Raw genomic sequence first — 24,505 nt, 5'->3', positions numbered from 1 at the left:
TTTATCCATTATACTGTTGACAAAAGTTTGTGGTCCTATCTGGGTGCACGATAACTAACAGCACTGCCCCGAGCATGTGAGCATGAGGGTGGACTGGCTGGGTTGGAGGTTTAGGCACTGCACATTAGGGGTCTCATTTTCTCCTCGGGTATCACCATCCCCATACTACAGTTGAAGAAATGGGCTCAGAGAGGTTAAGTGGCTCGCCCAAGGTCACAAGGTCACAGCGATCGAAACCTGCTCTGCCAAGCTGAGCTCCGGCTCCCACTATGCCCTGGGCTCTGGACTCCCCCCTGGCTCATCCCAGCCTAGAGTCCCACCCGCCGTGTGAGGGCATGTCCGTTAAGCCTTGGTAGCCACTATGGCTAGCTGCTGCCTCCTTTGTGCATCTACAGAAATCACGAGCATCACCCACACTGAGCCTGGGGCATCTGCCTGCCCCTGTGCTCCCCTGCCAGCCAGACTGAGCGAGCCTCCCTCAAGGGCAGGGGCCGGGAACTGTGGAAATGATGACTGACATTGGCTGAGCACTAAGTGTGTCCCAGGCACTGTGCTGACGGCCACAGCAGCCCCAAAGGGAGGCATGTATCCTGTTTTGAGATGAAGAAACTGAAGTTCAGAGAAGAGTGGGTTGGAGGCTGGCTGGCTGGCTGGATGAGGACATGGATAAACCAGGCTATGAAGCAGGCAGGGCTCTGGACCGGTTGCAGAATCCTTGGGCTGGATGGTCTATGACCTGTGGTCCTTTCAGGCCAGCAGCCAGTCTTTATTCCATGAACATGGTCCCTTCTAGAAATGCCCAAGTGCAAGGCAGACTCTGAAAAGCCCAGGTCCCTCTGGGAAGGTCTGGAGGGTACAGGCTCATGCTAGAGTGATAATAATACTTACAGGTCTTGAGCACCTCCTATGAACTAGTGAAAGACTTTCCACAGGAAATCCTGAGGCTCCACAGGATCTCATTTCACCCTCCCCAGGGCTTGTGTCTCATCTCCGGTCCCCTCCCCCTTTAGAGGGGTCCCCACCTCCTTGGAGGGATTTTTCTTGCTCTATTAGGAATGCAGCTCAGGGGAAAGAACAGTGTCTGGGTTAGAATCCTGCCTCTGCCCACCCTTGTTTCAGGACCCGGGGCAAAGCTCTTCATCTCTCTGAGCCTTAGTTTCCTTTTCTGTAAAATGGGAATGCTCCCAGGGAAATGCAAATCAAAATCATAAAGAAATACTACTTTGCACACACTGAGATGGCAAGAATCAAAAAGACAGAGAATAACAAGTGTTGGCAAAGATGTGGAGAAATTGGAACCCTCATACACTGCTGGTAGGATTATAAAATGATGCAGCCTCTTGGGAAAACAGTCTGGCAGTTTCTCAGAATGTTAAACATAGAGTTACCATATGACCCAGCAATTCCGCTCCTAGGTATATACCCAAGAGAACTGAAAACATATGTCCACACAAAAACTTGTACATGAATACTCACTCATAGCAGTGTTATTCATAAATAACAGCCCCAAAGTGGAAACAACCCAAATATTCATCAACTGATGAGTGGATGAATAAAATGTGGTGTGTCCAGACAATGGAATATTATTTGGCAATAAAAAAAATGAAGTACTGATAACATGCTATACTGTGGATTATTCTAAGGGATAATCAAAACGTTATTCTAAGTGAAAGAAGCCAGATGCAAAAGGTTATGTATTGTAGGATTCCATTTATATGAAATGTCTAGAAGAGAAAAAAATCTATAGAAACAGAAAGCTCAGGATTTTCCTGGTGGCACAGTGGTTAAGAATCTGCCTGCCAATGCAGGGGACATGGGTTCGAGCCCTGGTCCGGGAAGATCCCACATGCCACAGAGCAACTAAGCCTGTGTGCCACAACTACTGAGCCCACGTGCCACAACTACTGAAGCCTGCATGCCTAGAGCCTGTGCTCCGCAACAAGGGAAGCCACTGCAATGAGAAGACCGTGCACCACAACGAAGAGTAGCAGCTAAAAATAAATAAAATTTTTTAAAAAGACCCCTCCTCCTTTAAAAGAAAAGAAAGCAGACTGGTGGTTGCCAGGGCTGGGGGAAAGGAAAATGGGGAGTGACTACTAGCGGGTATGTGGTTCTTTTTGGGGTGATGGAAATGTTCTAAAATTGATCGGGGATGTTCTAAAATGATTTACACAACCTGTAAATAAACAAAAAACCAATGAAATATTAATATAGTACATTTTACATGGGTGAATTGAATGGGATGTGAATCATATCTTAGTAAAGCTGTTGAGGGAAATGGGACCCTCTTAACGACAGCCCAGTGCCCACGTGCCCACAGCAGGCACATGGGAGGCACTTGGAAAATTCTGGCCGCTATTAATATTGCTGTGATTTTTATGTGGAAGCCAAAGCCAAGGTGTGCTGACCTCAGAGCAGAGCTGGAGGTGGTAGCCTGGGGGGTGGGGCCAGGGGGCAGCAGAGAAACAGGAGACCTGGGAGAGGGAAGTTCTTAAAGGGGGTCCCCAGGCCCTGCCCTGAAAGCTCAGAAAACCCCCCTCACACCCCCAGGTTAGTTGTCCCCCAGTATAAGAAAAACCCAGGGGAGGTGTTTTTCTAAATTCAGATGTGCAGGCCTCCTCTTGGCCTTCATACCCACACGCAACCACATCTACAGCTAGTGCCCCTGGCAGTTCTCATGCTTCTGAGTGACTCCAGCCCCCCAGCTCCCTTGGTCTTCAAGGCCCTGAATTCTGACCCAAACCCTACCCACGCTGCCTGCCCAGCTGCCCTCAGGTGTGGACCCTCACAGGGCTCCCCTTTCAACTCTACCCCAGAACCTCCCTTTCCATCCCCTGCTGGGTGAGAATGGGGGAAACTGACAGCAAGGATCAGGCCTCTGCCCCCTCATTCTTTTTTAATTAATATTTATTTATTTATTTGGCTGCACCGGGTCTCACGCGGGATCTTCGTTGTGACATGTGGGATCTTTAGTTGCGGCATGTGGGATCTAGTTCCCTGACCAGGGACTGAACCCAGGGCCCCTGCACTGGGAGCATGGAGTCTTAACCACTGGACCACCAGGGAAGTCCCATCTGCCCCACCCCCTATTCTTGATCCTTCATCCTAGGATTCAGAATGTGAGGCAGGGACGCCCCATTTCAGAAGGTGAGAGAGGGTCAAGCAAGTTTCAACCCAGGGGCTGGACCCTCCCAGCACAGGGCAGGACTGACTGTGCTCCGAGCCGCTAGTAAGCGCTAGCTTATGATTAGCTAACCAGAAGGGCAGGGACTGTGCAGAATCATCCCAGCAGTTCAGTAAGAAGCCAGCTTGGGGCAGGGGATAACGGAGGCCTGGTCCAGGGAGAGGGGGAAGGAACTCAGGAGCCCCATCAGGATCCCTGGAAATGGGTGAGGCCCGCTGCCCTCTTGGGGCCCACACATCACCTAATCCTGGGGCCATCTGAGTCATGGCAGCTTGTGAGCAGCCCAGGTTTGGGGCTCTATCCCCAAAGATTCTCACCCAGTAATTCTAAAGTGGAGCCCAGGAATCTATATGTCTAACTGGATTCTGATGGAGGTGGCCAGTGCAGTATAGTTGGAGAAATATTGTACTATATGATTCTTTAAAGAAAAAGACACAGATAACTTAAAAAAAATACTTTTTTATAAAAGTGGGTGTTTGTTTCACTTAACCACATGCCACATATAGACCTATCTCATTTTTGCTGCTAACTGGAGAGCATTTCAGCAGAGGATGCACCACAATTACCCTCCCCACTTGCCTCCTGATGGACATCTAAGTTATTTCTAATGATTTGCTATTACAGGTAATAATTATCTGAGTATGGCTCTATGAACAGCGTGGCACTCTTGGGGTATTTCAGAGTGTGTGGGAAATCCTTAAACATGGAATTGCTAGCACCAGATATTCTATCAAATTGCTCTCCTCAAGCAACCTTGACTATCTTAAAAAAAATTTTTTTTCGAATAAGTTAATGTTAAAAGTTCAAAAGAGAATTACATTCTGTTCCCACCCATCCACCATTTCCCAGTTCTTCCAGGAGCCAATTACCATTAGGAAGTTCTTAACTCTCCTTCCCGTTATAGTGTGTGTGTTTGGGGGTGTGTGTGTGTGTGTGTGTGTTTGTATGTGTTTAAATACCCAGATGATAGTGTGATATACACAGTTCTGCATCTTGCTTTTTCCACCAAACAATCTACCTTGGCGATGGTTCCACATGTTTATTGGCTGTAGAATAGCCCGTTATATGGATGAACCATGATTTATGTAGCCAGTCCCCTAGTGATGAACACGGAGGTTGTTTTCAATCTTGTGCTATCATAAACAATGTTTATTGTGAATTTCCTAGAGTATAAATCTGCGCGTACATGTGCAAATATGTCTGTAGGATAGTTATTTAGAAGTTAGAATTGCTGAGTCAAAGAGTTTGTGCATTTTTAATTTTGGTAAATATTGCGAAATTGATCTCCACAGAAGTTGGACCAATTTACACTCCTGCAAGCTGTGTTTGTGAGAGAGCAACCTGTTCCCTGATTCCCCCACTCTCATGTTTTGATCCTGGTCAAACTGTTGGCTAAAATGGGATCTCATGGTGGTTTCAATTTGCACTTTTCTTATGAGTGAAAGTGAGCATCGTTTTGCTTATTTAAGAACTATTTGGGGACTTCCCTGGTGGCGCAGTGGTCAAGCATCCGTCTGCCAATGCAGGGGACACGGGTTTGAACCCTGATCTGGGAAGATCCCACATGCCACGGAGCAACTAAGCCCGTGCACCACAACTACTGAGCCTGTGCTCTAGAGCCTGCAAGCCACAACTACTGAAGCCTGCACACCACAACTACTGAAGCCCGTGTGCCTAGAGCCCGAGCTCCACAAGAGAAGCCACCACAGTGAGAAGCCCGTGCACTGCAAAATGAAGAGTAGCCCCCGCTCGCTGCAACTAGAGAAAGCCCACATGCGGCAACAAAGACCCAACGCAGCCTAAATAAATAAACAAAACAAAACAAGAAAAAGAACTATTTGTACTCCCTTTTCTGTGAACTGACAGCTCATAATCTTTGCCCATTTTTCTATTGGTTTGCTGGTTGTCATCTTACTGATTTATAGGAGCTCTTTGTGAGATGAATTGAAATATTTTTCTCAGTCTTTTGTTTGTCATTTGGCTTTGTTTTTGGTGTTTATTTTTTTCTCCCAGGTAAATTTTAAAAAATTGTTAAGTACTTTATATCTATTAATCTCTTATTGTATCATTTCCATATTATGTTTCATTTCTATAAATGTAAATTTTACTCTTCAGGGATTTAAATTGCTTCAAAGTATGAGATAAGGTTCCCATTTTATTTTTTTCTAGATAGCTATTGCTTATCTCAACACTATTTTTCCTCCACTGATTTTAAATGTCATCATTATCATATTGCAAACTCCCACATATATATGGACCACTTCTCAACTTTCTTTTCTACCCCCACCTCCCCAGTTCATGGGTCAGTACTATACTGTTTCAATTGTTATGGCTTTATAACATATTTTAGCATATTCTAAGCCTGTTTTCTACTTCCCTTTCTGTTTAATTTTTGTTTCTAGAACTTGCCTGGATTCTTGTTTGCTTTTCCATGTGAACTTTAGAATCAACTTCTCTAGTTAAAAAGAATTTGATTGTTATTGTAGTTGGGATCAGTAAAACTCATAAATTAACATAGCCAGAACTTGCATTTTATGACAATGCCTTCCTATTGTATCTCAACACTCCCCTCCCTGGTAATGCCCTCTCATTTTGTCTGAGACTTATTTTGTGTGCTTCTAAAAAGAGTACTTAAAAAATAACGGATTTTTGAATGAACAGAAGGATTATATATGGACTGATATGTGTAATACATGTGAAATACAAAAGATGTTATTTGGAGAATCTAGGTGGTGGGTATATGGGTGTTCTCCGTATAATTATTTAAACTTTTACGTATGTTTTAAAATTTTTATAATAAGATGTTGAGGGAGAAGAGAGCATTTAGATGTTTCCTTCCTACAGACTTTGCATTTTAAAAAATTAATTCCAAAACACTTGTGTTGCTGCTATTGTGATGTAATCTTTTCTTCTGTATGTCTTCTAACTAGATGCAGCTGGCATAAACATGAGTGCTATTAGTTTCTGTATTTTAACTTTTGTATCCAGCCACCTTATTGAATTTTTATTGTTTATAATAGTTTTTCATCTGATTACTTATCTCCCCAAGTAAGATTATCTTTCGTATTTCTTTCTGATCTATATAAGCTTTATTTATTTTTCTCTTGTCTAACAGCATTGGCCAGTTCCTCCAAGACAATGTTAAATTATGGAACTCATAGAGGACATCTTTGCCTTGCTTTTTAGCTTTAATGTGAATGCTTCTCATGTTTCCAATGCTGCCTTTTGAATATACATCTGGAGTCTCCTGTGAATGATTTAGGAGACTCAAGTCTTATTGATGAGACACTCAAACACTTCAATGTGAATGCCCATTTCAAGTTGGCACCATCCAAGCCAGGTTCCAGGAATATGCCCACCCCACTCCTTAAAAAAAAAAAAGGGGAAAAAATGACTGGACCATCAGGTACAGCTCTGAAAACCAACAGGTATGGTATTTAGAGAATGGACTTTGGGGTCTGATAGACATGGGTTCAAATCTCAGCTCTGCCACTTCTGAGTTATGTGGTGTGAGGGCCACCTCCCCTCCCTGAACCTCAAGTGTCTTTGGGGAATTGAAGGGGACACTGTGAACTCAGCATCTAGCACACTGAGGCTGTTCTCATTCACCAGCATGGGGGAGGGCAGGGCCTAGGACTCTGCATTGCTAACACAAGAACGTTTGTAAGCTGGTGGGATATCACATGTGCATAGCAAGTAGTCTGAAAAGACATCCATTAAGCTGAGAGCTGTGGTCACTTCTAAGGAGTGGGATAGAAGGGATATATTCCAGTAGGCTGAATATTTGTAAAAGGCAAGTTTTATATCTGTACCTTGAAATGCATACAAATGTTTAAAGAAAACCAACCAAGAAACAAAAGTAAATAAAACGGGGGTGGGGGGCGGTATGTAAGATGCCAAGGTTGGCAGGAATCCTAGTATGTCTGAGTCCTTTTGACAAGGTCTCTTCCTCCAGTGATGAGAAGTGTTCTCCCTCTGAAGGAAGCCCTCGCTGACCCTACACAGAGCAGACCCTGGAGTCAAGTTCACCCCACTCCTCCTCTACCCTACTCTCCCACCCTCTTCACACTCTTACTTCTTTTTTTGCTTGAGTTAATCCTGATTTAGTTTAGATATCCACACTCCTTTGAAGTCACTTGTCTCAGTAAAGACCTGCCCACTCCCAGACTCAGTATGTGAATCTCAATTAATCTAAGCTATGGGCTTTTAATGAAGTCCACAGACCACCCCTACCAAGGGTCTGTGGATGGAATGCACGGGATTCACAATCTTGCATTGGGAAAAAAGAAAAAAAAAAACTATGTCTTTCTTTTCATTAAACTCCAACTGAAATTTATCATTTCCTTCTATTACGAATGTAAGCAACAAACCGCAGTATCATTAGCAGTAACTTGTGACTTTGTCACCAATGGAAATCACAAATATTTTCATATCACAAAACAGTTATTACAGGTATCTCAGAACATTGTTTACCTTTATCACTACTTAAAAATTATGGTTGTTATTAGATCTGCCGCTAGATTTTGTTATTTAGTGCACTAATAAAGAAGCCAGTTTATTCCTATATCGCTTAAAAAATATATTTTTTGATATAGTTGGTTTCTTTTGTAATCCGGTCATTTTATTCTATGCAATTAAATAGAGTATTCTGGGAAGGGGTCCCTAGGTTTCACCAGACTGCCAAAGGGGCCCATGGCACAGAAAAGGTGAATAAACCCTGGTCTAAGCCAATGCTGGCAATTCCATTATCCGAGCTGGAGACTACTTAGGAAGTATCATGTGACCTAGTGTGTCACATTCACAATGAGACGCAATGGGACATCTGTTGGAGGGAGAGTGGAGTCCCTCTTGGGAAAGGTTTCTTAAGAGGAGACACGAGGAAGTCATACTTTCTTCCTCTACTTCTTAGTGTCTGAGCATGTGAGCTGGGAATTTCTTCCACCATTGGGTAGCCATGTGAAGAGCAGCTGATCCACTTGAGATGCAGAAAACACTGATGGGAGAAGCCTGGGTTTTTGAGGATGTGGTTGATCTGGTGAATTAGCCAGATAGGAACCTCCCTACTTCTAGACTCCTGTTATCAATCGATAAATTCCTTAAGACTTAGGCCGTTAGGTCAGTTTTCTTTTACTTGCAGACAAGAGCACTTTCTCTAATCCACCATGCTATTTTTGTTCCCCCATGTTTTCCACGCTTGGTCCTAACAATTAGTGGGGTGACATGGAAAAGAAGTCAGCTCCTTGTTCCATCTGAGTCTTATGATTGGTCAGATCTTCTTTCCTCAAGGCTGAACATCTTCAGGTCCTTCAACTGGACTCATGTGAGATGGTTTTGAGACCTTTTTCTACCACTAACACATATGTCTATCCAGATCACTGGTTCTCAAACTTTAGCATGCATCAGAATCATGCTAATGTTTGTTAACATAGGTTTTTTAAAATACATTTATTTATTTTATTTTTAAATTTATTTTTGGCTGCGTTGGGTCTTTGTTGCTGCACGCGGTCTTTCTCTAGTTGCGGCGAGCGGGGGCTACTCTTCGTTGTGGTGTGTGGGTTTCTCATTGTGGTGGCTTCTCTTGTTGTGGAGCACGGGCTCTAGGCACGTGAGCTTCAGTAGTTGTGGCAGGTGGGCTCAGTAGTTGTGGCTTACGGGCTCTAGAGCGCAGGCTCAGTAGTTGTGGTGTGTGGGCTTAGTTGCTCTGTGGCATGTGGGATCTTCCCGGACCAGGGCTTGAACCCGTGTACCCTGCATTGGCAGGCAGATTCTTAACCACTGCGCCACCAGGGAAGCCCCAGCATTAGGTTGTTAAAACACAAATTTCTAGGGTCCCACTCCTGGAGTTTCAGATTCAGTGGGGCTGGAGTGGATCCCAATAATTTGCATTTTCTAACAAATTCCCAGATGCTGCTGCTGCTGCTGCACTTGGGGACCACAGTTTGAGAACCACTGGTCTAGGTCCGTTTAAAAACATGGCTTTCAAAAATGAAACCACTACTCAAGGCGGGGGTCTGGCTAGTGCTAAGCAGAGCAGAACTATTACCTCCCTCAATACCAATAGCATGCTCTTATTATTGCAGCCCAAATTACAAACTGCTTTTTCATGCTGTTGAACCCTATGTCACCAAGACTCTGAAACCTGTATCACACATCTGGCTCCCAAACTCTCTCCCTGTTTTTGTTGAGTGCCTATTGTGTGCCAAGTGCTTTAAGGAATTATCACATTTAATTCTCATGACAACCCTTGAAATGCGCAGCGATTTCTTTGGGGGAGGCTGATGCCCAGAGAAATAAAGAAAAACAATTCCCAGGTAAATAAGTGAAGGACCCAGGATTCGAGCCTGGGTTATAGAACTCTACAATTAAGAACTCTCCTCCGTCTTAACAGCATCAATTAATCAGCTGCCCTTTGGGGCCCAAGACAAATTTACCTAATTGTGCCTCATCTAGCTCATTTCTCTTTCTTGTTTACAAGGTCATCTAATGTGATTTTTTTCAAATGCCCCAGGTTTCTTGAGTACCTCCTTCACCCACAACTCAGCCCTTTCACTGCCCTCACTGCTGCCCTAAAGAGAAGGAGGTTAAGTTTGCTGAGTTGCATTTAGAGCCATACGAGTTTAGTCTCTGAAAGTGTTAACTGTGGGCACATTTTAATAAAGGCCATTTTCTAGGCTACCGCTACATAAATGTTCCAATTTAATATGCAAATGTACCACAAGTTATTTAGGATGTGCTGGGCCTTTATTGTTCTAGTTGCTGTTATGTTGATTTAGCCCAGAGCTTTATAGTTAATAATTTAGTAGACAACCTTATTTTTTAATCTCCCTTTGTCCTCATGCCTCACCCTTTTTTACATTACGGGACTTAGGTCTGTCTGAAGATTCAGTTTAACGAACGATCAATCCTTGAATAAGTGTAGTGGCCAAAGGACTCCCTTGAAATCTAGGAAAAGCTTTAGGTTCATGAGTTTTCACCTTCTTGATGGGATTCTTGGTTTCATCATAAATATCATGACTCAGTTTATCCCTAGTAGTCCGTTTTGTATTATATTCTGCTTTGCCCAATAGTAACATCGTTAGATGAGTTTTCTTTGGTTAGTATTTGCCTGGTATATCTTTTTCTATTTTCATCATTTCTGTGTCATTGTCTTAGGTATATCTCTTACACACAGCTTATGCTGAATTTTGATTTTTTAAAATCTTATCTTATAGTCTCTGACTTTAATAGGTAGGTTTAATCCACTTACATTTCTTGTGATCACTGATTTATTTGGACTTATTTTCTACCATCTTATTTTGAGTGTATGTTTGTGTGTGTTTTCTATTATCATGAGATTTTTTTTTGTGGGGGGAGCACATATGGTTACTTTAATTTTTTTCTTCTTTTTTGACTTTTGATGGATAGCATTCTTTAGCACCCCCATCCTTTTTCTTCCCCACTGATTTAAAAGCTGTGTATCACATTTCTTTTAGGGTTTTCATTTTAATTTTTAACATACTTAAGTATATATTTTCCTAACAGTACAAAGTTTTTCAGTATCTATTTTCCTCTTAACAAGACAATCCCTCTAACACCATGTAACTGCCAACTGAATTGCCCCCCTCCCATCGTTCTTGTTATTGTCTAGAATATTAGTTCCACTGTTTATCACAGAAATTAATGTTCATATTATCAGAAATTATTTAGATCCATCAGTATATTTGACTAATTTCTGTACTTAATGTCTTCCTTCTTTCACTTTCCCTTTTGCTGAAGTACTTGCTTTAGTAATCCTTTCAATGAGGTATAGGTGGTAAACTCTCTTAATCTATGAAAGTCTGAAAATACCTGTAATTTGATTTCCTTCTTTAGTGTCCATCTAGCTGTGTATTGAGGTAGGCTGATCATATTTTACCCTCTGCATGATCAACATATTATTTCTCTGTCTCTGTCATCCATTGCTGTTGATGAGAAATCTGCTGTCAGCTCAACTGGATTTCCTTTCCTTTGTAGGCAATTTGTCTTTATTCTCTGTAAATCTTAAGATTTTTCTCTTTATCTTTGATATTCTACTCTACTATTACAATGTTTCTGGTTGAGATTTTATTAATTTATTTATTTTAAATTTTATTTTTTTGGCCACAATGCGTGGCTTGCAGGATCTTAGTTCCCCAACCAGGGATCGAACCCAGGCCCCAGGAGTGAAAGCATCAAGCCCTAACCCACTGGACCACCAGGGAATTCCCGAGATTTATTTTTAACCATTCTATCAATATTTTGCACACGGTATGTGTTTTTCATCTGAGGACTTTCATTTTGATTCTGAAATATTCTCAGTCACCATCTCTTAAATATTGTGTCTCCATTACATCCTTTATTCTATCCTTCTAGAATTCCTATTACACATATGTTGGACTCTTTCCATATGCTCACTATGTCTTAACTGCTCTTTCATATTTTCCATTTCTTTATCTCTCTGTGCTGGGTGAATTACTCAGGAATATCTTTCAATTCATTAATTGTCTCTTCAACTGTGTTTTATTTAGAATTTATTCCATTTGAATTCACTTCAATAATGATACTTTTCAATTTTAGGATTTCTAATTGTTTCTTTTTCACAGCAACAGTCAAATCTGTTTGTCTTTGTTTCATAAATTTTTTTTTCTTTTTACAAGTTGTTCATTCCTTTACCTTTGTTAGGATCCTAAACCTGTAACGGAATTTTCAGATTGCTCTATTATTTGCACTTATCATGAGCAAATTCATCTGTTAAGAGTTGAGTTTGTTGGCCATCTCTCTGTCAGTTTACTTCAAGTGCTTTAGAATTTTGGTTTGCAAGCTTATTTTGAACAGGAATCTTTCTGTCCATTTTCTTTCTTGGCACTTGTCTAAATCCTCAGGACCCTAGTCCCAAACTGTTCTTCCTATTGGCAGCTCAGGATTCCCAGTTTTGGGTGCTATCAGAGATGTCACAGATGCAGTTAATGAGTCAAGGTGGCATAGCTCAGGTCCCAATTGCTAGACCTGCATCTGCTCCTCCCTGTTACCTAAGTTATGGTTTCAAGCAAGAGGCTGATGCTAGACCTCCACTTCTTGACCTCCACTTCCCCTCACCTTTTTTCCCCCTCCTCCTCTTTTTTACTATTGTGGTACTGTTGTACCTTCCAGTTGTTGATTCATCAATATTTTTATTTTTATAACCTTCCTAACATATCTGTTAGTTTCCTAGTCTAATTTTATTTTTTACTTTGCTATTTTTATTTTATTTTATTTTATTTTGCCCTGGGTGGCTTGCAGGATCTTGGTTCACGAGGCTGGGGTCAGGCTGGAGCTCCTGTGGTGGGAGATCTGAGTCCAAACCATTGGACTAACAGAGAACCTCAGACCCCAGGCAATATTCATCGGAGTGAGGTCTCACAGAGTTCCTCATCTCAGCACCAAGACCCAGCTCTACCCAATAGCCTACAAACTCCAGAGTTGGAAACCTCAGGCCAAACAACCAGTAAGACAGGAACACAATCCCACTCATTAAAAAAAAAAAAAGAGAGACAGCAAAAAAATATGTCACAGATGAAAGAGCAAGGTAAAAACCTACATGACCAAATAAATGAAGAGGAAATAGGCAATCTACCTGAAAAAGAACTCAGAGTAATGATAGTAAAGATGATCCAGAATCTCGGAAATAGAATGGAGACATGGATTGAGAAAATACAAGAAATGTTTAACAAAGATCTAGAAGAACTAAAGAACAAACAAACAGAGAAGAGCAACATAATAACTGAAATGAAAAATACACTAGAAGGAATCAATAACTGAGGCAGAAGAACGAATAAATGAGCTGGAAGACAAAATGGTGGAAATAACTGCTGAGGAGCAGCATAAAGAAAAAAGAATGAAAAGAATTGAAGACAATCTCAGAGACCTCTAGGACAACAATAAATGCACCAACATTCGAATTATAGGGGTCCCAGAAGAAGAAGAGAAAAAGAAATGGTCTGAGAAATTATTTGAAGAGATTATAGTTGAAAACTTCCCTAACATGGGAAAAGAAATAGTCACCCAATTCCAGGAAGCACAGAGACTCCCATAAAGGATAAACCCTAGGAAAAACACACCAAGACACATATTTATCAAACTAACAAAAATTAAATTCAAAGAAAAAATATTAAAAGCAGCAAGGGAAAAACAAAAAATAACATACAAAGGAATCCCCATAAGGTTATCAGCTGATCTTTCAGTGGAAACTCTGCAGGCCAGAAGGGAGTGGCAGGATATAATTAAAGTGATGAAAGAGAAAAACCTACAACCAAGATTACTCTACCCAGCAAGGATCTCATTCAGATTCAATGGAGAAGCAAAAGCTTTTCAGAGAAGCAAAAGCTAAGAGAATTCAGCACCACCAAACCAGCTTTACAACAAATGCTAAAGAAACTTCTCTAAGCGGGACACACAAGAGAAGAAAAAGACCCACAAAAACAAACCCAAAACAATTAAGAAAATAGTAATAGGAACATACATATCGATAATAACCTTGAACGTAAATGGATTTAATGCCCCAACCAAAAGACACAGACTGGCTGAATGGATACAAAAACAAGACCCATATATATGCTGGCTACAAGAGACCCACTTCAGACCTAGGGACACATACAGACTGAAAGTGAGGGGATGGAAAAAGATATTCCACGCAAATGGAAATCAAAAGAAAGCTGGAGTAGCAATACTCATATGAGATAAAACAGACTTTAAAATAAAGACTCTTACAAGAGAAGGAGGGACACTACATAATGATCAAAGGATCAATCCAAGAAGAAGATATAACAATTATAAATATTTATGTACCCAACATAGGAGCACCTCAATACATAAGGCAAATGCTAACAACCATGAAAGGAGAAATCGACAGTAACACAATAATAGTAGGGAACTTTAACACCCCACTTACACCAATGGACAGATCATCCAAACAGAAAATAAATAAGGAAACACAAACTTTAAATGACACAATAGACCAGATAGATCTAATTGATATTCATAGAACATTCCACCCAAAAGTGGCAGAATACACTTTCTTCTCAAGTGCACAAGGAACATTCACCAGGATAGATCACATCTTGGGTCACGAATCAAGCCTCGGAAAATTTAAGAAAATTGAAATCGTATCAAGCATCTTTTCTGACCACAACACTATGAGACTGGAAATCAATTACAGGAAAAAAACTGTAAAAAACACAAATACATGGAGGCTAAACAGTGAGCTACTAAATAATCAAGAGATCACTGAAGAAATCAAAGAAGTAATAAAAAAAAAACATAGAAAAAAAAGACAATGAAAACATGATAACTCCAAACCTATGGGACACAGCAAAAGCAGTTCTAAGAGGGAAGTTTATAGCAATACAATCTCACCTCAAGAAACAAGAAAAATCTCAAATAAACAATCTAACCCTACACTTAAAACAACTAGAGAAAGAAGAACAAAGAAAACCCAAAGTCAGTAGGAGGAAAGAGATCATAAAGATCAGAGCAGATATAAATGAAATAGAAACAAACAAAACAATAGCAAAGATCAGTAAAACTAAAACCTGGTTCTTTGAGAAGATAAACAAAAATGATAAACCCTTAGCCAGACTCATCAAGAAAAAAAGGACGCAAATCAATAAAATTAGAAATGAAAAAGGAGAAATCACAACTGACACTGCAGAAATACAAAGGATTATAAGAGATTACTACAAACAACTATATGCCAATAAAATGGACAACCATGAAGAAATGGACAAATTCTTGGAAAGGTACAGTTTTCCAAGACTGAACCAGGAAGAATTAGAAAATATAAACAGACCTATCACAAGTAATGAAATTGAAACCGTAATTAAAAATCTTCCAACAAACAAAAGTCCAGGACCAGATGGTTTCACAGGCAAATTCTATCAAACATTTAGAGAAGAGCTAGCACCAATCCTTCTAAAACTCTTCCAAAAAATTGCAGAGGGAGAAACACTCCTAAATTCATTCTACGAAGTCACCATCACCCTGATACCAAAACCAGAAAAAGGTATCATAAAAAAGGAAAATTATAGACCAGTATCACCGATGAACATAGATGCAAAAATCCTGAACAAAATACTAGCAAACAGAATCCAACAGCACCTTAAAAGGATCATACACCATGACCAAGTGGGATTTATCCCAGGGATACAAGGATTCTTCAATATATGCAAATCAATCAATGTGATACACCACATTAACAAATTAAGGAATAAAAACCATATGATCATCTCAATAGATGCAGAAAAAGCTTTTGACAAAATTCAACACCCATTTATGACAAAAACTCTCCAGAAAATGGGCATAGAGGGAACCTACCTCAACATAATAATGGCCATATATGACAAACCCACAGCAAGCATCATACTCAATGGTGAAAAACTGAAAGCATTTCCTCTAAGATCAGGAAAAAGCCAAGGATGTCCACTCTCACCACTCTTATTCAAAACAGTTTTGGAAGTCCTAGCCACGGCAATCAGAGAAGAAAAAGAAATAAAAGGAATAAAAATTGGAAAAGAAGAAGTAAAACTGTCACTGTTTGCCTATGACATGATACTATACATAGAAAATCCTGAAGATGCTACCAGAAAACTACTAGAATTAATCAATGAATTTGGTAAGGTTGCAGGATACAAAATTAATGCACAGAAATCTCTGGCATTCCTATATACCAACAATGAAAAATCAGAAAGAGAAATTAAGGAAACACTCCCATTTACCATTGCAACAAAAAGAATAAAATACCTAGGAATAAACCTGCCTAAGGAGGTGAAAGACTTGTACTCAGAAAACTATAAAACACTGAGGAAAGAAATCAAAGATGACATAAACAGATGGAGAAAATACCATGTTCTTGGATTGGAAGAATCAATATTGTGAAAAATGACTATACTGCTCAAAACAATCTACAGATTTAATGCAATCCCTATCAAACTACCAATGGCATTCTTCACAGAATTAGAAAAAAATTTTTTACAATTCGTATGGAAATGCAAAAGATCCCAAATAGCCAAAGCAATCTTGAGAAAGAAAAATGGAGTTGAAGGAATCAGGCTCCCCGACTTCAAACTATACCACAAAGCTGCAGTAATCAAGACAGTATGGTACTGGCACAAAAACAGAAATATAGATCAATGGTATGAGATAGAATGCCCAGAGATAAACCCACACACATATGGGCACCTAATTTATGACAAAGGAGGCAAGAACATACAATGGAGAAAAGACAGCCTCTTCAATAAGTGGTGCTGGGAAAACTGGACAGCTACATGTAAAAGAATGAAATTAGAACACTACCTAACACCATACACAAAAATAAACTCCAAATGGATTAAATACTTAAATGTAAGACCAGACACTATAAAACTCGTAGAGGAAAACATAGGAAAAACACTCTTTGACATAAACCACAGCAAGATCTTTTTTGACCCACCTCCTAGAGTAACGGAAATAAAAAGAAAAATAAACAAATGGGACTTAAAAAAAAAAAAAAAAAAAAGCTTTTGCACAGCAAAGGAAACCATAAAAAAGACAACCCTCAGAATGGAAGAAAATAACTGCAAATGAAACAACAGACAAAGGATTAATCTCCAAAATATATAAACAGCTTATGGAGCGCAATATAAAAAAAAAAAAATTCCAGTTAAAAAATGGGCGGATGACCTAAATAGACATTTCACAAAGGAAGACATACAGATAGCCAAGAGGCACATGAAAAGATGGTCAACATCACTAATTATTAGAGAAATGCAAATCAAAACTACAATGAGGTATCACCTCACACCAGTTAGAATGGGCATCATCAGAAAATCTACAAACAACAAATGCTGGAGAGGATGTGGAGAAAAGGGAACCCTCTTGCACTGTTGGTGGGAATATAAATTGATACAGCCACTATGGAAAACAGTATGGAGGTTCCTTAAAAAACTAAAAATAGAACTATCATATGACCCAGCAATCCCACTACTGTGCATATGCCCTGAGAAAACCATAATTCAAAAAGAGACATGTACCACAATGTTAATTGCAGCACTATTTACAATAGCCAGGACATGGAACCAACCTAAGTGTCCATCGACAGATGAATGGATAAAGAAGATATGGCACATATATACAATGGAGTATTACTCAGCCATAAAAAGAAACGAAATTGAGTTATTTGTAGTGAGGTGGATGGACCTAGAGTCTGTCATAGAGTGAAGTAAGTCAGAAAGAGAAAAACAAATACCCTATGCTAACACATATATATGGAATCTAAAAAAAAAAAAAAAAATGGTACTGATAAACTTAGTTGCAGGGCAGGAATAAAGAGATAGACATAAATTTTAAAAAATACTTGAAAAATTATTGAATAAAAATATTTCAAGCTAAAAGAAAAAAAGAGATAGAAAATGGACTTGAGGACCTGGGGTGGGAGGGCGAAGCTGGGGTGAAGGGAGAGTAGCATTGACGTACATACACTACCGAATGTAAAATAGTCGACTAGTGGGAAGCAGCAGCATAGCAGGGAGATTGGCTCGCTGCTTTGTGACCGCCTAGAGGGGTGGGATAGGGAGGGTGGGAGGGAGGCTCAAGAGGGAGGGGATATGGGGACATGTGTATGCATATGGCTGATTTGCTTTCTTGTCCAACAGAAACTAACACAGTGTTGTGAAGTAATTATACTTCAATAAAGATGTATTAAATTTTTTTGATGGAAAAAAAATTTATCTATTTTTGCAGTGTATAAACGGAGGTTATTTTTCCTCACTAATTCATGGATGGTGTGGTTAAATTTTCTTACATCATTTTTATTGAGGTATATATGATTAATACACAATAAAAGCATCCATTTAAAGTGTATAACTTGATATAGTCATACAATCACCATTATGTTATAAACATATACAGTCATATAATCACATTACAATCAAGAAAAGAACACTTTCATCAACCCCCAAACTTCCTCTGTACCCCTTTGCTATCAATCCCCTTCCCCAAACCCCAGCCCCAGGTAACCAGTGATCTACGTTTATAGATTAGTTTTGCCTTTCCTAGAATTTCATATAAATTGAATCAGACAGTATATACTCTTTTGTGGTTGGCTTCTCTCACCAAGTGTAGTGATTTCGAGATTTATCCATGTTGTGTATACCAGTTCTTCATTCATTTTTACGGTTAAGTAGTATTCTGTTGTATGGGTATATCACAATTTGTTTATCAATCCTTCTATTGATGGACATTGGGGTTGTTTCTAGTTGGGGCTATTATGTATAACTCTGCCATGAACATTCATACACAAATCTTTGTGTGGACACGTTTTCATTTCTCTTGGGTAAATATCTAAGAGTGGGATTTCTGGGCAGTATGGTAAATGTATGTTTAACTTTATAAGAAACCTCCAAACTGTTTTTCAAAGTGGCTACACCATTTTGCATTCCTATCTGCAATGTATGAGATTCTGGTCGAGGAGCAGGTTATTTTAAAAGTATGAGCTCAATGCCATATTCACTGAGGGTGACTGTAAAAACACTTAGAAGGTACACTGAGCTATAAAGTCAGGAATGGTAATGAAGGCTCTGTGAGGGCACTAACTTTTAGTGTCCTGTGTACTGCTGAGTCCACAATGCCTGGCACAGGTCTTGGCTCATGGCATGCACTCAATAAATGAATCAATGAATAAAGATTTGTCCCTGACAGACATTAACAGCTTTTAAAGTTTGGGTCAAAGTTTGGACCTACTGCATCCTATTTGAGCAAAGGAAGTTTTTTGGAGCCCTGTTTTCTCCTTCCCTAAATTTCACAAGACCGTTGTTTTGAACTAGTTGGCATTTCTACCCCATTTCTATGAGATCTACCATCCCTTTAGCCAGGCTTCTCTTCAAAGCCCAAGATGATCACTGTACCCCCAGTGCTGCGTCTGCATTGCAGCCAGGAGGAAGGAGGAAAAGGGAGAGAAGGGCACACACCCTCTCTTTAAGGATACTTGCTTGAAGTTGAAGATCATTTCTGCTTATCTATCATGAGCCAGAACTTAAGCCACATGGCCACATGGCAAGGGAGATGGGAAAGTGTGACCTTTACTCTGACCAGCTGTGTGCCTAGATAAATAGCGGTTCTTTTACTTAGGAGAAGAGGAGGTTATGTACTGATGACTTCTAGCAGGGCCTACCCTGAGCCTGCCTTTGTCCTGAATGCTAGGCACTAGTTCAATATACAGTATTAGTAGAAAAATATGTTTATTCCTCAACTCCAGGGAGAACTTTTTTTTTTTTTTTTGCGGAACGCGGGCCTCTCACTGTTGTGGCCTCTCCCGTTGTGGAGCACAGGCTCCGGATGCGCAGGCTCAGCGGCCATGGCTCACGGGCCCAGCCGCTCCGCGGCATGTGGGATCTTCCCGGACCGGGGCATGAACCCGTGTCCCCTGCATTGGCAGGCGGACTCTCAACCACTGCGCCACCAGGGAAGCCCCAGGGAGAACTTTTTGATTCACTACACAAAAGGATGCCACGCTAGTGGGTAAGGAGGTGTCTCAGTCAGCAATTCCAGGCCTCACCCCCTGCCACCAGACCAGCCACTGTGGCTTCTCCCTCAAGGTTTTCTGATCCAGCTACAGGGGGTAGGGAGCAGTTGAAGGATGGTGCATTCAGAGAAGGGGGAGTTAATAATGGAATCTGTAGACAGGCCCACATTGTTGACCACCCTGGGACCCAAGTGTCTGCCTTCTGGTGACCTACCTGAGGAAGCTCTGATGGGCCCAACGGCTGAGCTGGGTGCAGAGAGCTGGGTCCACTCAGCTGCCCTTCCCATGGTCCATCAGGCTGGGTGTCCAGGAAACTAAGCAGCCTACAGAGGGTAGGGTATATCCCAGAGCTGTGTGTCCAATACAGTAGCCATTAGCCCCATGTATTTATCTCAATCTAAACTAATAAAATAAAATATTCAGTTCCCTAGTTGTACCAGCCACATTTCAAGTGCTTAGTAGACACCTGTGGCTAGTGGCCACCATAATGGATAGCGCAGACATAACACACTTCCATCCCTGAAGAAAGTTCTATTGGACAGTGCTGCCCCAGAGGAGAGACATCTCAGGTTGAATTATAGAGGCAGAGTACTAAGAAAGAGGCAGGTGATGGGTCTGATCTACACTGTGCCAGGCAGACCCAAGCTGGGCCACCATGGTCCATGGGCCCCACACTCTGTGAGGGAAGCAAATGAGAGAGAGGAAGGTGTCCAGGAAAGGGTGCAGTGGGGGCTGGAAACGTATCTGTGTCTTGTTTAAAGGATGTTTTAGTATGGGTTCCTCCAGAAGCAGATGCTGGGACAAAGGTTTAATGGCAAGTAGTTTTCTGGGGAGGTGATTCCAGAAAGTACCAGAAGGGGAGGGAGGAAATGAGACAGGGAAAGTGTGAGTGGTCAGGCAAGCGTCCACTGTGAGCAAGTGGGGCTCCGTCCTACCAGGGAGCTCTGGGAGCCACTGCACGGCACGTACCTCAAAGTCACCCCAAGGGCTTGGGGAGCTGTGGTTTTGATACATTAACTTCTACTAGTCATTGGCTGAAGGCTGCTCCCAGGGTGTTAATTTGCTAAGACTTCTGGTCTGCTAAGTATGGAGATAGAAAGCCTTCCTTACCTGTGGAAAGTCCTCAGGCAGAGATGTAAACATGGGGCAGCTGGAAGTTGGCTGGAGCAGACTGAGACGGTAAGACTTGAAGGATATGGGCTGGGCACCTGGAGAAGACCAACATCCTTAACCCCCAGCCTCATCTCTCTCTCTCTCTCTCTCTCTCTCTCACACACACACACACACACACACACACACACACACACACACACACTCCTTGCGTATCTCTCATCATGCTGGCCTCTTCCTTTTCCTCAGACTCACCCTGCTCCCTCCCACCACAGGACCTTTGCATATGCTGTTCTGGGAATGTCTGAAGCACTCTTCTACTCTTTCCCATCCTTTTTCATCTAGTCAAGTCCTACTTATTCTTCAGATCTTGGCTCAAATGTCCCTTTCTCTAGGTAGCCTTCTCTGAGGGACACCCCACCCCCACCCCAGGACAAGAACAAGTCCTGTTGCACACCATCCCAGCTCCCTGTCCTATAAGCGCGTCATTATATATTCACGAGGTTAGTTGATCACCACTGTCTTCCAGTCAGACTGTAACGAAGGGATCTTGCTTGTCTTATCCACAGTGACACATAGTAGGTCCTCAAGAAATATATGTGGGGTGAATGAATGAAAAATGAGTGAATGAATGATTGAATTCCAGTCCAAATGACTAGGACTCCCAGTATCCAGAGAGAATTTACTAGCTTAAGACCCCAGGAAGAGGAAGAAGCTAATTAGCAATTCATTAGGATCTGTTCTCACTTCTGTAGTCAATGCTAATCACTTGTTTGTTTAAAACAGGAAGTTCTGCACTCATTAAATCCATTAGTAAATGAAAACGTTTCTCAGGGAAGTCTGGCCTCCCACACTGGAGTGTAAATTCTAGGGCTGCACCCCCACCCACCCCCCCGCACCCCCCGACTTTGTATAGACTTCACAGAAGTCAGGAAAGCAGGGTAATTACTAGCAAGCTGTAATTACCCTGGGAGAGGACTTGAGTCCTCCTTCACAGTGGGACCTTAGGAACCTGCTTCTTCAGCCCTCTGAGCTCAGTTTCTGCCCCTGTACAACGGGCACATTGTATCTCATGGCTAATTGTGAAGATTAGAGGGAGCTGTGGCGCCAGGAGTGTCAGCTCACACCTTGGTGTTATCCTCCCTGATGGCCGGTAGAGGGTCTATTTTGAGAACATAGCTACCCGACTGTCCTGAACTCTTTCCTTCTAGTTAACAACCAGGCTCCTCTCTCCTCCTAAGCAGCCCAGCTTAGAGGCTCACAGGCCATGATGTGCTCACCCTGGCCTTGCATTAGCTCATTTAGTTCGCACAGCAAATCCATTATTAGCTGCATTTGCAGATGTGAAAACTGAGGCTTGCAGAGCAGAGGCGCTGGCACATGGACTTTTCTCCTCCCCACGCTGGGCTGTCTCCTCCAGGAAGACGCCTCTGCCTCGAGGCATACTGGGCTCTCCCCAGTCTGTTCTTCATCAGGTGTGTCTGTTGGTCCTGGGTCTTACTCATCCTCCTGTTCCCAAGGACCTGATGCTCTGTAGAAATGGAACATCTACCTGGGTCCCGGCATTAACTACATACTAGCCTCAGTGCTGCTTTTCCTGCATTAAATCACTGAGTCCTCACCAAAATTCTACAGGCTGAGCTACTATTATTAACCCCCATCTTACAGATGAGGAAACTGACGTGTCAGAGGTCACAGGGCTGGAAAGTGCATCAGTGGCCAAGGCAGGCTGCCTTCAGAGCTCGTGCACTTCACCCCACAGAGGACTGTTCTGCCCTCACAACAGGCCTCAGGAACGGTGGAGAGGAGGGCTTGGGGGTAGCCTGGCAAGGGCGAGCTCAGCCCTCCATCCAGTCAGAGCCCTGCAGAAAAGCCCCAGACAACAACTTCCCTGGTGCAATGCTACCAACCCATTCCTTAGGCGCCTACTGAGTGCCCACTGGTAGTAGAGTTGTGTCTGCCTTTGGGTATCGAACAGATCAGCCTCCCTTCCCGAAGTTTCATCCTTTTGTTCAGCCTTATTGTTTACTGTTCCCACCTCCCATTCACATGAGCCAAACACCATACGTGCTGTTCCCTCTTCCCAGAGGGGATCCTTCCCTTTGCGTCTGGGGGGCAAATACTGCAAAGCCAGTTTGGACAGCCTCTCTTCCATGAAGCCTCCCAGTTTCCTTTCAGTTCTACCTCTGGGCTGCCACTCATACCTCTAAGGTATCATCGTCATCATCGTGACCAACTCCAACAGAGCACCGCCCAGGGGCTAGGCCCTGAGTCTAGCACTTTATTCTCACCATGCTCTCAGGGAGGTATTATTTTTATTCCCATTTTGTCAAAGCTCGGAGCAATGAAGAGACTTGCCCAAGGCAGCAGTGTCAGAAGTCAAACCCAGGCTGTCTGTGTCCAGAGGCCATGCTCTTAACTGCTGCTCCCAACCTCCTCCCAATCCAAACTTTATTGCTGCCTTCTCATGATGATGGTTTTGTTTAGCTCTCCTCTGAGCCTGGCTCCTAGGGGACAGAATTTATGTCTTTTTGTCTCTGGGCCTGGCACATAAAAAGCCTCGGAAAATGCTTGTTGAACAGAATTGAAGTTTCCAACCTGAAGATTTTGAATTCTGTTGCATAAACCTGGTGTAACTGATCATGTAACTCATCATTTGATGTTGGCAGCCTCAGGTTTGAATCCTATCTTTGTGCTTTATTTGGTGCCTTTGGGCCCGTCACTGGGCAGCTGGCATTCTAACAGCGAGAGGAAGGCACAAGCCACAGCCCTGTCCAAGGTGCTGAAGGTGCAGTCATGAATGCAACCCCTCCACGAGGGAAAAGGCTGCAAGCTGGACAGAGCCTCACTGGGGGCTGGGGCAGAGGGCACCATGCAATGCCCTGAGAGCAATGAGTGTGCGTCCTAAATTCTGTCTGGGCAGTCAGGAGAGCCTCTGAGGCTCGACCTGCTTCTCTTGGGGTTCTGAGGGCTCAGGTGAGCTGGGGCACGGATGGGAGATGGTTTTTCTGCATTCATACAGGGGCTGTGGGTTGGCTGTCTGTACAGCACACAACCCATCCCCTGAAGGGATCCTCTCTAAGATCCCTTTTCTTATTTGGCTTAAGCAGTACCTCCTCTCCCCCCAGCCTGGTTCCCCTTGAGAAATGCACAGCACAGGAGAGGGAGCCCAGATGATGTTACACTCCTATCACCAAAATGTGAGTTTACTATAGAATTATAGACTCACAAACGTCTTATATTTTAATAATAACATTTTTGTGAGTGAATAAGTTACACATATATATGATTTAAAAATGTGAAGAGTAAAGGGAATTCCCTGGTGGTCCAGTGGTTGGGACTCAGTGCTTTCACTGCTGAGGGCCCGGGTTTGATCCCTGGTTGGGGAGCTAAGATCCCACAAGCCATGTGGCATGGCCAAAAAAAAAAGTGAAGAGTATAAAGGGTACAATGTGAAAAGATTTCTCATCACTAATCCTGCTACCCTTCCTAGAGGCTGCCACTTGAGTGTTCTTTAAGAAAATTCCACACATAAAGTACCCCTGTCCCTCATAAATAGTATAAGTGTTCTGCTTGCCTTCTTCTTTAATAATATATCTTGGAGATATACACAGAGAACCAGCTCTTTCTTTTTAAAGGCTACTTGGCACATTACACGTTAGTAAGACACTTATTTAGCCAAG

At 42.1% G+C, this 24,505-nt stretch overlaps 1 protein-coding gene across 1 annotated transcript in view; it reads right to left on the bottom strand.

Moving 5' to 3' along the window:
- Positions 1 to 18,174: 18,174 nt before the first annotated feature.
- The window catches only part of TTI1 (TELO2 interacting protein 1), a 55,807-nt gene continuing 49,476 nt past the window's right edge, over positions 18,175 to 24,505 (bottom strand). Inside the window, exon 10 of the mRNA XM_049699991.1 lies at positions 18,175 to 20,920. Within this exon, the coding sequence (XP_049555948.1) occupies positions 20,836 to 20,920 (85 nt within the window). The 3' untranslated portion in view covers positions 18,175 to 20,835. The remainder of the gene's footprint in view (positions 20,921 to 24,505) is intronic.

Source organism: Orcinus orca, chromosome 16, assembly GCF_937001465.1.
Source record: "Orcinus orca chromosome 16, mOrcOrc1.1, whole genome shotgun sequence".
In the NCBI taxonomy this organism is placed as follows: Eukaryota; Metazoa; Chordata; class Mammalia; order Artiodactyla; family Delphinidae; genus Orcinus; species Orcinus orca.
The sequence above is the reverse complement of the archived record's forward strand: the minus strand, read 5'-3'. Positions and strand labels throughout refer to the sequence as shown.